General features: G+C 49.6%; 1 protein-coding gene across 1 annotated transcript in view; it reads right to left on the reverse strand.

Annotated features, from left to right (window-relative positions):
* LOC129459805 (zinc finger protein 681-like) overlaps positions 1 to 15,132 on the reverse strand; it is a 152,716-nt gene extending 137,584 nt beyond the window's left edge. Inside the window, 3 exon segments of the mRNA XM_055237016.2 lie at positions 10,424 to 10,519; positions 11,026 to 11,152; positions 14,984 to 15,132. Of these exon segments, the coding sequence (XP_055092991.1) occupies positions 10,424 to 10,519; positions 11,026 to 11,152; positions 14,984 to 14,986 (226 nt within the window). The 5' untranslated portion in view covers positions 14,987 to 15,132.
* Positions 15,133 to 16,063: the final 931 nt, after the last annotated feature.

Genomic DNA, 16,063 nt, shown 5'->3' on the forward strand with positions numbered 1-16,063 from the left:
GTCTTTTGCATAACAATATGAATACACTTAACATGTCTGAAATGTACAGCTTTTTTTTGAGACAGGGTCTCATTCTATCACGCAAGGTGGAGTGCAGTGGCACAATCATGGCTAAGTGTAACCTCAAATTCCCAGACTCAAGTAATCCTCCTCCCTCAATCTTTCAAAGAGCTGGGACCACAGGTGCACACAACCATGCCTGGGTTAAAAAAAAAAAAAATTTGTAGAGCGGTAAACTCCATATGTTGCCCAGGCTGGTCTCAAACTTCTGGGATCAAGCAATCCTCCTGCCTTAAGATCCCCAAATTCTGGGATTACACATGTAAGCCACAACCATGCCTGGCCCTGAAATGTATACTTCAATAAATTTAAGACAGTAAATTTTATGTTATGTGTTTTTACAATTAATTTTTCTCAAAATCAGAAAAAATTCAGAATCATAAATCTTTTCATAAATTACCTTCAAATCACAAAAGTGTTTCTCTCACACACAGCAAATACATATTCATCATTAAACACATGGTGAAAACAAAACTATTTCCATGACTACTCAATTAGACAAGATAAAACAAACACTGAAAATCAACTAAGAAAAAAAAAAAGGGGCCGGGCACGGTGGCTCACGCCAGTAATCTCAGCACTTTGGGAGGCCAAGGTGAGCGGATCACCTGAGGTCAGAAGTTCGAGACCAGCCTGGCCAACATTGTGCAACCCCATCTCTACTAAAAATATAAAAATTATCTGGGTGTGGTGACATGAGCCTGTAATCCCAGCTACTCAGTGGCTGAGGCTGGAGAACTGCTTGAACCCAGGAGGCAGAGGTTGCAGTTAGCCAAGATCGCGCCATTGCACTCCAGCCTGGGCGACAGAGTGAAACTCCACCTCAAAAAAAAAAAAAAAAAAAAAAAAAAAAAATCAACTAAGAAAGAATATATACAAGATAAGTCATAACCAAAGTTGTGGTTATATTTATAGATAAACACACAAACATAGACATATGGCTGATGTATCTCTTAAGTAAACCCCACACTGACTTAAAGTGTACAAACAGAATTGCAAATTGTTTAAAATTATAATACATATGTAAAACTAAAAAGCACAAGAAACTAATATTAAGGCCTGCCTTCCTTCCTTCCTTCCCTCCCTCCCTCCCTCCCTCCCTCCCTCCCTCCCTCCCTTCCTCCTTTCTTTCTTTCTTTCTTTCTTTCCCTCTCTGGCCCAGGCTACAACCTACTCTGCTGCCCGGGCTGCAAACTGCCTGGGACTGTCGGCGCGCGCCACCGCTACCTGCCTTTTCTCCTTTGGATGCAGGCACGCGTTCCCCATCTTGGCCACGCTGCTCGCCAGCTCCTGACGCCGAGTGCTCTGCCCGCCTCAGCCTCCCGAGGTACTGCGACTACAGACGGGAGTCTCGCTCACCCAGTGCTCGGTGTTGCCCGGGATGGAGTGCAGTGGCGTGGTCTGGCCTCGCGGCAGCCTCTACCCCCCGGCCGCCTGCCTTGGCCTGCCAGGGTGCTGGGATTGCAGCCCCTGCCCGGCCGCCGCCCCATCTGGAAGGTGGGGAGCACCTCTGCCCGGCCGCCCCGTCTGGGAGGTGAAGAGCACCTCTGCCCGGCCGCCCCGTCTGGGAAGTGAGGAGCGCCTCTGCCCGGCCACCCACCGTCTGGGAAGTGAGGAGCGCCTCTGCCCGGCCACCCACCGTCTGGGAAGTGAGGAGCGCCTCTGCCCGGCCACCCACCGTCTGGGAAGTGAGGAGCGCCTCTGCCCGGCCACCCACCGTCTGGGAAGTGAGGAGCGCCTCTGCCCGGCCACCCACCGTCTGGGAAGTGAGGAGCGCCTCTGCCCGGCCACCCACCGTCTGGGAAGTGAGGAGCGCCTCTGCCCGGCCACCCACCGTCTGGGAAGTGAGGAGCGCCTCTGCCCGGACACCCATCGTCTGGGAAGTGAGGAGCGCCTCTGCCCGGCCACCCTGTCTGGGAAGTGAGGAGCGCCTCTACCCGGCCGCCCCGTCTGGGAAGTGAGGAGCGCCTCTGCCTGGCCACCCACCGTCTGGGAAGTGAGGAGCGCCTCTGCCCGGCCACCCACCGTCTGGGAAGTGAGGAGCGCCTCTGCCCGGACACCCATCGTCTGGGAAGTGAGGAGCGCCTCTGCCCGGCCACCCTGTCTGGGAAGTGAGGAGCGCCTCTGCCCGGCCACCCATCGTCTGGGAAGTGAGGAGCGCCTCTGCCCGGCCTCCCATCGTCTGGGAGGTGAGGAGCGCCTCTACCCGGCCACCCCGTCTGGGAAGTGAGGAGCGCCTCTGCCCGGCCGCCCCGTCCGGGAAGAAATGAGGAGCGCCTCTGCCCGGGCGCCCCATCCGGGAAGAAGTGAGGAGCGCCTCTGCCCGGCCGCCCCATCCGGGAAGAAGTGAGGAGCGCCTCTGCCCGGCCACCCACCGTCTGGGAAGTGAGGAGCCCCTCTGCCCGGCCGCCCCGTCTGGGAAGTGAGGAGCGCCTCTGCCCGGCCGCCCCGTCTGGGAAGTGAGGAGCGCCTCTGCCCGGCCGCCCCGTCCGGGGGGAGGTGAGCAGCGCCTCTGCCCGGCCGCCCCGTCCGGGAAGAAGTGAGGAGCGCCTCTGCCCGGCCGCCCCGTCCGGGAAGAAGTGAGGAGCGCCTCTGCCCGGCCGCCCCGTCCGGGAAGAAGTGAGGAGCGCCTCTGCCCGGCCGCCCCGTCCGGGAAGAAGTGAGGAGCGCCTCTGCCCGGCCGCCCCGTCCGGGAAGAAGTGAGGAGCGCCTCTGCCCGGCCACCCCGTCTGGGAAGTGAGGAGCGCCTCTGCCCAGCCGCCCCATCCGGGAAGAAATGAGGAGCGCCTCTGCCCAGGCGCCCCGTCCGGGAAGAAGTGAGGAGCGCCTCTGCCCGGCCGCCCCGTCCGGGAAGAAATGAGGAGTGCCTCTGCCTGGCCACCCATCGTCTGGGAAGTGAGGAGCGCCTCTGCCCGGCAACCCACCGTCCGGGAAGTGAGGAGCGCCTCTGCCCGGCCACCCACCGTCCGGGAAGTGAGGAGCGCCTCTGCCCGGCCACCCACCGTCCGGGAAGTGAGGAGCGCCTCTGCCCGGCCACCCACCGTCCGGGAAGTGAGGAGCGCCTCTGCCCGGCCACCCACCGTCCGGGAAGTGAGGAGCGCCTCTGCCCGGCCACCCACCGTCCGGGAAGTGAGGAGCGCCTCTGCCCGGCCACCCACCGTCCGGGAAGTGAGGAGCGCCTCTGCCCGGCCACCCACCGTCCGGGAAGTGAGGAGCGCCTCTGCCCGGCCACCCACCGTCTGGGAAGTGAGGAGCGCCTCTGCCCGGCCACCCACCGTCTGGGAAGTGAGGAGCGCCTCTGCCCGGCCACCCATCGTCTGGGAAGTGAGGAGCGCCTCTGCCCGGCCACCCATCGTCTGGGAAGTGAGGAGCGCCTCTACCCGGCCACCCCGTCTGGGAAGTGAGGAGCGCCTCTGCCCGGCCGCCCTGTCTGGGAAGTGAGGAGCGCCTCTGCCCGGCCACCCATCGTCTGGGAAGTGAGGAGCGCCTCTGCCCGGCCTCCCATCGTCTGGGAGGTGAGGAGCGCCTCTGCCCGGCTGCCCTGTCCGGGAGGAAGTGAGGAGCGCCTCTGCCCGGCCGCCCCGTCCGGGAGGAAGTGAGGAGCGCCTCTGCCCGGCTGCCCCGTCCGGGGGGAAGTGAGGAGCGCCTCTGCCCGGCCGCCCCGTCCGGGAGGAAGTGAGGAACGCCTCTGCCTGGCCGCCCCGTCTGAGAAGTGAGGAGCCCCTCTGCCCGGCCGCCCCGTCCGGGAAGAAATGAGGAGCGCCTCTGCCCGGGCGTCCCATCCGAGAAGAAGTGAGGAGCGCCTCTGCCCGGCCGCCCCATCCGGGAAGAAGTGAGGAGCGCCTCTGCCCGGCCACCCATCGTCTGGGAAGTGAGGAGCGCCTCTGCCTGGCCACCCACCGTCTGGGAAGTGAGGAGCGCCTCTGCCCGGCCACCCCGTCCGGGAAGAAGTGAGGAGCGCCTCTGCCCGGCCGCCCCGTCCGGGAAGAAGTGAGGAGCGCCTCTGCCCGGCCGCCCCGTCCAGGAAGAAGTGAGGAGTGCCTCTGCCCGGCCGCCCCGTCTGGGAGGTGAGGAGCACCTCTGCCTGGCCACCCATCGTCTGGGAGATGAGGAGCGCCTCTGCCCGGCCACCCATCGTCTGGGAGGTGAGGAGCGCCTCTGCCCGGCCACGCCCCATCTGGGAAGTGAGGAGCGCCTCTGCCCGGCCACCCATCGTCTGGGAGGTGAGGAGCGCCTCTGCCCGGCCACCCACCGTCTGGGAAGTGAGGAGCGCCTCTGCCCGGCCACCCACCGTCTGGGAAGTGAGGAGCGCCTCTGCCCGGCCACCCACCGTCTGGGAAGTGAGGAGCGCCTCTGCCCGGCCACCCATCGTCTGGGAAGTGGGGAGCACCTCTGCCCGACCACCCATCGTCTGGGAAGTGAGGAGCGCCTCTGCCCGGCCACCTATCGTCTGGGAAGAAGTGAGGAGCGTCTCTGCCTGGCCGCCCCGTGTCTGGGTAGAAGTGAGGAGCTCCTCTGCCTGGCCGCTCCGTCAGGGAGGTCTACCACGGAGGCCAGAAGCAATGTGGGGGCTGGACGTGGTGGCTCACGCCTGTGGTCCCGGCACTCTGGGGGGCGAGGCGGGTTGATCACTTCGGGCTAGGAGTTCGAGACCAGTCTGGCCAACTTGGCGAAACATGAAGTATACAACAGACAAACCAACCAACCAACTCAATGACAACAAAACAGGTCTACCCTGGAGTCATACTCTAATTTTTTCTATTTTCCTCCCTTTCTGATCTTTTATCCCACTTTCTTTTTCTTCCCCTTCCTTCTCCCTCTTCTTTGTCAAATAGAGGATTGAGTTATTATCACTGATCCATATAAAGTCCCTCTCTCATTTATTTTAACTCCCACCCCCATTTCTATTCCCCGACTTCCCATGTGCAACCTTCCTAATATGTTTGATACGCATCTTTTTTTGTATGTATTTTTAGAAAATCTTTATTGTTTTTGTATGCAAAAAAAATTAATAAAAAAAAAAATAAATAAATAAAATAAAATAAAAAAAAAAAAAAAAAGAAACTAATATTAAGAAACCTACACTAAAAAAAACACACTAGTAGGCCAGGCGCGGTGGCTCATGCCTGTAATCCCAGCACTTTGGGAAGCCGAGGTGGGCAGATCATGAGGTCAGAAGATCGAGACCATCCTGGCTAAAACGGTGAAACCCCGTCTCTACTAAAAATAAAAAAAATTAGCCGGGCGTGGTGGTGGGTGCCTGTAGTACTAGCTACTCAGATGGCTGAGGCAGGAGAATGGTGTGAACCCGGGAGGCAGAGCTTGCAGTGAGCCGAGATCGCGCCACTGCACTCCAGCATGGGCAAGAGCGAGACTCCGTCTCAAAAAAAAAAAAAAAAAAAAAACCACACACTAGTATGAACTGGAAAACAATAATGAGAGAAATGTTTACTCAAAATATGGTTTGCAGCCAGGTGCGGTGGCTCACGCCTATAATCCTAGCACTTAGGGAGACTGAGGTGGACAAATCACTTGAGGTCAGAAGTACGAGATCAGCCTGGCCAACATAGGGAAACCCCGTCTCTACTAAAAATACAAAAATTAGCCAGTCCTGGTGGCATGTGCCTGTAGTCCCAGCTACTCGGGAGGCTGAAGTGGTAGGATCCCTTGAACATGGGAGGCAGAGGTTGCAGTGAGCCAAAATCACTCCACTGCACTTCAGCCTGGGCAACAGAGTGAGACCGCATCTCTAAAAAAACACACTAGTAGGCCAGGCGTGGTGGCTCACACCTGTAATCCCAGCACTTTGGGAGGCTGAGGTAGGTGGATTATCTGAGGTTGGGGGTTTGGGACCAGCCTGACCAAAATGGAGAAACCCTATCTCTACTAAAAAAAAAAAGTACAAAATTAGCCAGGCATGGTGGCACATGCCTGTAATCTCAGCTACTCGGGAGGCTGAGGCAGGAGAATTGCTTGAACCTGGCAGGTGGAGGTTGCAGTGAACCGAGACTGCGCATTGCACTCCAGCTTGTGCAATAAGAGCAAAACTCCATCTCAAAAATAAATAAATAAATAAATAAAGATCTGGTTTGCAATACCGATGTACCGTTATGAATTTATCTAAATAGGCCAGGTGCGGTGGCTCACACATGTAATCCCAGCACTTTGGGTGGCAGAGGCAGGCGGATCACCTGAAGTTGGGAGTTCAAGACCAGCCTGACCAACATAGTGAAACCCCATCTCTACTAAAAATACAAAATTAGCTGGGCGTTTTGGCACATGGCTGTAATCCCAGCTACTCGGGAGGCTGAGGCAGCAGAACTGCTTGAACCCAGGAGGCGGAGGTTGCAGTGAGCCGAGATTGCGCCATTGTACTTCAGCCTGGCAACAGAGTGAGACTCTGTCTCAAAAAAAAAAAAAAGAAAAGAAAAGAAAAAAAATTCTATTCTCTAAATAACTATAACATGTGACTGTGTACTCACAGAAGGCAGGTATTTTGAATAATTGGCATGTGCTCCATGGGAGTAAAATTTCAAAGAAAATGGAGTGTAATCATAAACAGAAGATTCTTATGAGAAACTTTTAATAAATAAGCATTTAAAAGAAACTAGAGACAATTTTATTTATTTATTTATTTTTTTTGAGATGGAGTCTTGCTCTGTCACCTAGGCTGGAGTGCAGTGGCACAATCTCGGCTCACTGCACCCTCTGCCTCTTGGGTTTACACCATTCACTTGCCTCAGCCTCACAAATAGCTGGGACTACGGGCGCCTGCCACCATGCCTGGCTAATTTTTTTTGTATTTTTAGTAGAGACGGGGTTTCACCATGTTAGCCAGGATGGTCTCGATCTCCTGACCTCATGATCTGCCCATCTCGGCCTCCCAAAGTGCTGGGATTACAGGTGTGAGCCACTGCGCCCGGCCTGAGGTTGGAAAATTGCTTCAGGCCAGGATTTCAAAACCAGCCTGGGTTATGTAGCAAGACCTAATCTCCAAATTAAGCACCTTTAGGAGAGCTTTGAGATCCAGGGAGGGAGTTGTGAAACTGCTAATGCCCAATTCTGAGAAGTGCTATTTTTCAGAAGGCAGGTGGCAAACTACAGAACTCCTGTTTTTTAGTATAGACCAGGAAATGGCCTACCCAACTTGGTCCTACTGATACTTCTGGAGTTACTCTGTAATCATCTCAGACTTTTCCCAGCCACAGTCTGTAAGAGGTCATACCCTTTCAGAGACCTTAAGAAAGACACCCACTTATAGCCATGCAGCAGGCCTGCAGACCTTGGCCTTTACTGTGGTCCCTGAAGCAATTCAATGACTCAGTTTCACATCCCTGAGCCACAGTTCACAGCCAGTTCTACCTATGTTAAAGCCCACTCAGTGACCTGGAAAAATCCTCTCTGACACACAGTGAATGCCATACTCACCCACATTCTTAAATAAGACTTACCATATACAGATCTGACTGCAGAAACCTGCCCTAGTGTCTGCCCTACAGGTCAAAACCTTGAGAGAAATTCAGTCTGTCCAAAAAATAAAATGTGAATTACAACTAGCCAAGCCCCTTGTAACAAGCCAACTAAAGGTGGACCCTAGTGCAGACCCAGCAGCCTTGTGACCAAGCTACATGCCCTCTCCACTACAAACCCAGAGGGCATCTCATTACCCTGGGGGCCCAACAAAAGACCTTTACCTTCTGAAAACAGGTTATAAAAACTTGAAGAAGCTTTTGCTTTTTCAAGTTTAAAGACACTAATACAAAAATATATTTTGCCTATTGTCAATGCTTCTCTTTTAACAAAGAACTGTAAGTATGTGGCAAAAGAATTAGTCAAAAAAACGAAAAAGAGCTATTGAAATTGAAGACAAGTAAGTAAAAAGTTGCTGGTTGTAGATCATATGATCATATATATATATATTTAAAAAGTACATTAAATCCTGTCTAAACTAATAAATACACTCAGTAAATTAGCAAAATATTAAATTAACATACAGGCTGGGCGCGGTGGCTCATGCCTGTAATCCCAGCACTTTGGGAGGCCGAGGCAGGTGGATCATGAAGTCAGGAGATCGAGACCATCCTGGCGAACACGGTGAAACCTCGTCTCTACTAAAAATACAAAAAATTAGCCGAGCGTGGTGGCGGGCGCCTGTAGTCCCAGCTGCTCGGGAGGCTGAGGCAGGAGAACGGCGTGAACCCGGGAGGCAGAGCTTGCAGTGAGCCCAGACTGCGCCACTGCACTCCAGCCTGGGGGACAGAGCGAGACTCCGTCTCAAAAAAAAAAAAAAAATATAATATACAAGTTATGGTTCCATACACTTAAGCTATCGGATAAAATATTTTAAAAATCTTATTTACAGCCAGGCGTGGTGGCTCAAGCCTGTAATTCCAGCACTTTGGGAGGCTGAGGCAGGTGGATCATCCGAGGTCAAAAGTTCAAGACCGGCCTGGCCAACATACTGAAACCCCATCTATACTAAAAATACAAAAATTAGCCAGGCATGGTGGCACGTGCCTGTAGTCCCAGCTACTTGGGAGGCTGAGGCAGGAGAATCCCTTGAACCCGGGAGGCAGAGGTTGCAGTGAGCCAAGATTGCGCCACTGCACTCCAGCCTGGGCAACACAGCAAGACTCTGTCTCAAAAAAAAATCTTATTTACGATAGCATTAAAATAAATTTCTGAGAAGAAATTTAATCAAAGAGGTAGAAAATCTTTACAATGAAAGATATATCAATGAGGGAAATTAGAAAAGACACAAATAAATTTAAAAATATTTCATGTATATAGATTGAAAGAATAAATTAAAGTGCCATGTTGGCCAGGCATGGTGGCTCACACTTGTAATCCCAGCACTTTGGGAGGCTGAGGCAGGAAGATCATGAGGTCAAGAGATGGAGACCATCCTGGCCAACATGGCGAAACTCTGTCTCTACTAAAAATACAAAAATTAGCTGGGCCTGGTGGTGAGCACCTGTAGTTCCAGCTACTAGGGGGGCTGAGGCAGGATAACAGCTTGAACCTGGAAGGGAGAGGTTGCAGTGAGCCGAGATTGTACCACTGCACTCCAGCCTAGAGAAAGAGCGAGACTTTGTCTCAAAAAAAAAAAAGTGCCATGTTATTCAAAATGATCTATAGATTCAATAAACTCCCTATCAAAATTCCAGTGGCATTTTACAGTAATGAAAAATACAAGTCTAGCCGGGCGCGGTGGCTCACGCTCGTAATCCCAGCACTTTGGGAGGCCGAGGCGGGCGGATCACGAGGTCAGGAGATCGAGACCATCTTGGCTAACATGGTGAAACCCCGTCTCTACTAAAAATACAAAAAATTAGCCGGGCGTGGTGGTGGGTGCCTGTAGTCCCAGCTACTCGGAGAGGCTGAGGCAGGAGAATGGCGTGAACCCAGGAGGCGGAGCTTGCAGTGAGCCGAGATTGCGCCACTGCACTCCAGCCTGGGCGACAGAGCGAGACTCCGCCTCAAAATACAAGTCTAAAATTTATATATGAAACTACAATAAACTTTGAATAGTGAAAGCAATCTTGAGAAAAAAAAACAAAGCTGAATGACATCATACTTTATAATTTCAAACTATATTTGAAGACTATAGTAATACAAACAGGATGGAATGTGCAGAAAAATGAACAAAAACCTACTACTCTCACACATTTCAGAGATGATGCAAAAAAAGAACTTAAAAAATAGTTTAACAGAGTTTCTCAAAATTATGCAGATATTTGTGTGTCCCCCAAAACAATGGAAAAGCAGTCAGACTGTGCAGTCTCTTATATGCCATTAAGGAGACTTTGGCTCTCACTGTAAACTAGAAGGCAGATCACTGAAGGGAAAGCAGAGTCCTGAGAGAACTTAAGAGCATAAGACAGAAGACTCCCTTATGTGAGAGCAAAATAGAAAAACTCGGCAGGGTGGTGTGGCTCATGCCTGTAATCCCAGCACTTTCAGAGGCCAAGGTGGGCAGATCACCTGAGGTTAGGAGTTCGAGACCAGCCTGGCCAACACATAGTGAAACCCTGTCTTTACTAAAAAAATACAAAAATTAGCTGGGCGTGGTGGCGCACACCTGTAGTCCCAGCTACTTGGGAAGCTGAGACAGGAGAATCGCTTGAACCTGGAGGTGGAGGTTGCAGTAAGCCCAGAATGTGCCACTGCACTTCAGCTTGGGTGACAGAGCGAGACTCCATCTTTCAAAAGAAAAAGAAAAGAAAACAAAAACTCGGGCTTTCCAGAAACTATTTCCTTTGGAATACAGCTTCCCAAATCACATTATAAGGACTAGCTTTTTCTTTGACCTTTGAACCGGTCATCTATGTTATCTGTTGTATTCACTTTCACTCTCACCTACCTGGGAGTTCGGCCACCGTCCTATGTGTCTTTCTAGTCCGAGGCTCTTTTTCTTGCTCCAGACAGATGATCAGGTCTGGCTTAGAGGCAGCAATACCTGTTTTATTGAGAATAAATAACATAAATCTTGCTTATACTCTCTAATCACCAACATGGCAATGCAGTCAGTAAAGAGGGTGAAATAGAATATTCTTGTAAATCAATCCCAAAATACTGATTTATAAAAGAAATTTCTAAATATTTAGAAAATATTTTAAATTTGTTAGCTCTTAATTTCACTGTCCAGTACAACAAATCAAAAATTGGTGTTGGCAATTAGATTTTAAAGTGTGAGCAATAATATTTTATGCCACTAAACTTCTGGAATTACCACTCTAATCTAGAGTGAAGAATACAGATTAGCTCAGGAATGCAGAAAATTCAGGTCAAGATGAAATATCTTGAAGAAATTCTTTTCTACAGAGATGAATCCCTAAGATTTTTATAAAAACAGGGATCTGAAACTCACTTATGCAAAGCATAAATTACCTAAAAACATTATATGAAAAAGAAAAATGAAACCTTTAGGGTATAATAGGAATTGTATATTGAAGTTATCCTCACCCAAGAAGACCAGGTTTCTGTAGTTCTCTAACATCACATTCCTATATAAATTCTGCTGTATAGTGTCCAGGCATTGCCACTCCTCCAGAGAGAATTCTATGGCCACATCCCTAAATTTCAATGGTTCCTGAAAAACACACACATACATACACACACACACACACACACACACACATACATTTACAAAGTGGCCACGGAAAGAATTTATAATTTGATTCAAGGTAAAATAAAAAAGTGAAGAGAACTGGTTCTGACTTAACAGAAATAACTGAAATTATCCAATAAAATAATTTTTTTTACACAGGAACAGTCTCTAACCTGTTCTCCAACCATGAGAAAAGAAAGTGGCATTAGATCTATAACACCAGACCTAAATAAATTGCCAGTCAGAATGGCGATCATCAAAAAGTCAAGAAACAATAAATGCTGGTGAGGCTGTGGAGAAATATGAATGCTTTGACACTGTTGGTGGGAATGTAAATTAGTTCAACCATTGTGGAAGACAGTGTGGTGATTCCTCAAGGATCTAGGACCAGAAATACCATTTGACCCAGTGATACCATTTCTGAGTATATACTCACAAGAATATAAATCATTCTACTATAAAGACACATATGTGGCCGGGCGCAGTGGCTCAGCCTGTAATCCCAGCACTTTGGGAGGCCGAGGTAGGTGGATCTTGAGGTCAGGAGATCGAGACCATCCTGGCTAACCTGGTGAAACCTCGTCTCTACTAAAAATACAAAAAATTAGCCGGGCGTAGTGGTGGGCACCTGTAGTCCCAGCTACTTGGGAGGCTGAGGCAGGGGAATGGCATGAACCCAGGAGGTGGAGCTTGCAGTGAGCTGAGATGATGCCACTGCACTCTAGCCTTGGCGACAAAGCAAGACTATGTCCCAAAAAAAGAAAAAAAAGACACATATGTTATTGAATCACTATTTACAATAGCAAAGATATGGAACCAACCTAAATGCCCATCAATGATAGAATGGATAAAGAAAATGTGGTACATACACAACCATGGAATACTATGCAGCCATAAAAAGGAATAAGATCATGTATTTTGCAGGGACCATGGATGCAGCTGAAAGCTATTATCCTCAGAAAACTAACACAGGAACAGAAAACCAAACACTGCATGTGGTCACTCATTAGTAAGAGTTGAACAACGAGCACACATAAACACAAGGAGACAAACCATACACACCAGGGCCAGTTGGGGGGTGGCAGGACAAAGAGAGAAAGAGCATTAAGATAAATAGCTAATGCATGCCAGGTTTTTTTTTTTTTTTTTTTTTTGAGACGGAGTCTTGCTCTGTGGCCCAGGCAGCAGTGCGGTGGCACAATCTCGGCTCACTGCAAGCTCCGCCCCCCGGGTTCATGCCATTCTCCTGCCTCAGCCTCCCGAGTAGCTGGGACTACAGGCGCCGCCACCACGCCAGGCTAATTTTTTTGTATTTTTAGTAGAGACAGGGTTTCACTGTGTTAGCCAGGATGGTCTCGATCTCCTGACCTCGTGATCCACCTGCCTTGGCCTCCCAAAGTCCTGGGATTACAGGCGTGAGCCACAACGCCCCTCCTGCATGCCAGGTTTAAAACCTAGATGACGGGTTGATAGGTGCAGCAAACTACCATGACACATGTATACCTATGTAACAAACCTACACGTTCTGCACTTGTATCCCAAAACTTAAAGTAAAATAGAAAAAAAATTATAAAAGACTATACTAAGAAATAAATGATAATAAAAATTATACAAAAAAAATTTTTTTCTTTTTTGAGTTGGAGTCTCGCTCTGTCACCCAAGCTGGAGTGCCATGGCGTGATCTCGGGTCACTGCAACCTCTGTCTCGTGGGTTCAAGCAATTCCCTGACCTCAGCCTCCAGAGTAGCTGGGCTTACAGATGTCCGCCACCACGCCTGGCTAATGTTTGTATTTTTAGTAGAGATGGGCTTTCACCATGTTGGCCAGGCTGATCTCTTTGCCAGGCTGGTCTCAAACTCCTCACCTCGTGATCCACTCACCTCGGCCTCCCAAAATGCTGGGATTACAGGTGTGAGCCACCTTACCTGCCTTATAAAAGTTATACAAGCTAAAAGTGCTGAGATACAACAAAAGTAAAAAGAAAAAAGATTATGTTACAGGGCACTGTGCCTGGGATAACACATTATGTAACTTAATTTTTATAACACCCTAGGAGCTGGTACTGTTTAATAATTCCCAGGATTTAGATTTAAAGCCTGGCATTTTTATTTCTTCTGTTTCTCTGTCATTGATTTAAAAAAAAATACAATAAAAGCTAAATATAGACAGAGAGGAATGCAGAAAGAATTTAAAGTATTTTAGAGAAATTTATATTGTGTCTATGTTTACTTTTTTGTGACTTGTGGAGCAACTACTAGATCTGTAAGAATAGAAAACAAGTTGCTAGATAGAATGAAGCACTAGTTTTAATAAAAAATTATAACCATAAAATATACACTTTATTGTTTAAATTTATCTGCTTTTGTGTTTCAGGAATTGTAAGCACCAGCCCTAGAAAGGCAGCAGAATTCACCAGCCAAAACTCTGATCTCCACTAATCAGTTCTATGAGGCAACACTTCAGGGTAGGGCCAGACCTAAATAAGGCCTCCAAAAAGGTGAACCTGAGCAGAACTGGGGCAGGGAGTGGACTCTATGTAGAATTCTGTTCTCTATGCCACTGGGGTATTTCCAGTTCTGTTTTTCCTAAACTTATCTTAAAAAAAAAACAAAAAACCTTAAATCTCAGAGTTTGTATAATTTTAATCTTTCTTAGACCCTGCCCTATCAATTATATAACATATACTAATAAGCAATTTGAACAAATTTATAAAGGTTTTCTAGGATAATTTTATTAAAAGATAAATATGTATTAACAAGGTAAAAGAAATAGAAATAATAGTTCTTCAGTCTATAAATACTCCTTCAGGTGATGACATCACAAGTCACAATTATATAAAGTGGCACAAATAGAGCCCAAGTTTTCTGCACACATCTATTTATTGTACCAATTATATGATGCTTAATTTAACCATTTATCCAGTTGCTAGACTAAAAGCTCCTGGATTGTAGGGACCATGACTGCTTCATCTATTTTTCTTTTTTTTTTTTTTTTTGAGATGGAGTCTCGCTCTTTCACCCAGGCTGGAGTGCAGTGGCGCGATCTCGGCTCACTGCAGGCTCCGCCCCCTGGGGTTCACGCCATTCTCCTGCCTCAGCCTCTCCGAGTAGCTGGGACTACAGGCCCCTGCCACCTCGCCCGGCTAATTTTTTGTATTTTTAGTAGAGACGGGGTTTCACCGTGTTAGCCAGGATGGTCTCGATCTCCTGACCTTGTGATCCGCCCGCCTCGGCCTCCCAAAGTGCTGGGATTACAGGCGTGAGCCACCGCGCCCAGCCTGCTTCATCTATTTTTCTAATGGCCATATGAAGAGAAAACAATTTAGCCGCGCGTGGTGGCAAATGTCTGTAATTACACCTACTCGGGAGGCTGTCTCGGCCTCCCAAAGTGCTGGAATTACACGCGCGAGCCACCGCGCCAGGCCTTTTGACTCTCATAAATTTTTAATGAAAGGAAAGAGAAACTGGGAACGCCACGGACCAAAGCTCTTCCCATTCATGAACCCGGCACCCATCAGGATTCTCCCCTGACGACCCTCCCGTGGTCCCTGCACAATCTGGGAGAGACCCGGCGCTGCGGGTGCAGAGCCACCCAGAGAGGGCTGCAGGCCAGGACACAGTCACTGAGCAGGGATGAGAAAGGACGCCCGGGGGGCTGGCTGTCAGCGCAGCCGCCATCTTATGGTCGAAGTGGACTGAGGCCGACCTGGGCGAGGAGAACTCAGGGCGCAAATTGTGGAGCTGACTGCGGCGAGGTCTGAGTCCCGCCACAGCCCCTTCCCCTGTCTCGGGATGTCGGACCCGGCATTCTCACCATTTCTAGGTTTCCGGGGGACCTGGCGTCTTAGCTATGGATCGCCAATACCTGCAGGTCACAGGGCCACAGAGACTGGGCCTCTAGAAGCAGAGGACACAGAGCAGTGAAGACGAGACCTGGAGCTCCGGCTGGAGGGAGAGACAAAGACCCCGCCAATCCCGGAAGCCGCCCTGTCTGCTCCAGCTGCATGCCTGATTGGACAGTTCCCAGCCCAGCGTCCCTGATTGGATAATGATTAAAACCCCATCCCTCAGGTCCTGAGTGACAGAAGATGTGATCAGATGCTCGGCTGAATGAAGACTAACAACCTGAGTTGCAGCCTTTTCAGACAGGGCTCCCTCCCTGAGCTAAGCCAGGCCCACCCAACAGGGTATTTGCCTTTAACCTTCTGTGTAAGGTCACATGCATTTCAAATAATATACTAGATAGCTATTCAAAAATAAAAATATATATAATAACAATTATTTTAATATTTCAGCTTTTACGACCGTCCTGGTTTCTGGCAGCCATAGTCCCTACCCTGACAGCCCCCAGCCCAGATGGCATTCAAATCTTCCTGGATGGGCTTGATGCCTGTCACTCACCCGCTCTTTAGCACTACGTTGTGTTGGTTACTCAGGCCTGGGAGAGGTGGTGGGGATCGTAGATCCAGGGTAGGAACCACCTCACACCCAGAGTTCACCTGGCCACATGCCAGCAAGGAAGCCCATGAAGCACAGCCCTAGACACTGAGCCTCGGCACCTCCAGCTGAACTTTCTATTTATATATCAGTTTTTTTTTTTTTTTTGAGACGGAGTCTTGCTCTGTTGCCCAGGCTGGAGTGCAGTGGCGCAATATCAGATCACCACAACCTCTGCCTCCTGGGTTCAAGTGATTCTCCTGCCTCAGCCTCCCGAGGAGCTGGGACTACAGGTGAGTGCCACCATGCCTGGCTAATTTTTGTATTTTTAGTAGAGACGGGGTTTCACTATGTTGGCCAGGCTGGTCTTGAACTCCTGACCTCGTGATCGGCCTGCCTCAGCCTCCCAAAGTGCTGGGGTTACAGGTGTGAGCCACTGCGCCCGGCCTATATATCA

The sequence above is a fragment of the Symphalangus syndactylus genome, chromosome 13 (assembly GCF_028878055.3).
Source record: "Symphalangus syndactylus isolate Jambi chromosome 13, NHGRI_mSymSyn1-v2.1_pri, whole genome shotgun sequence".
Lineage (NCBI taxonomy): Eukaryota > Metazoa > Chordata > Mammalia > Primates > Hylobatidae > Symphalangus > Symphalangus syndactylus.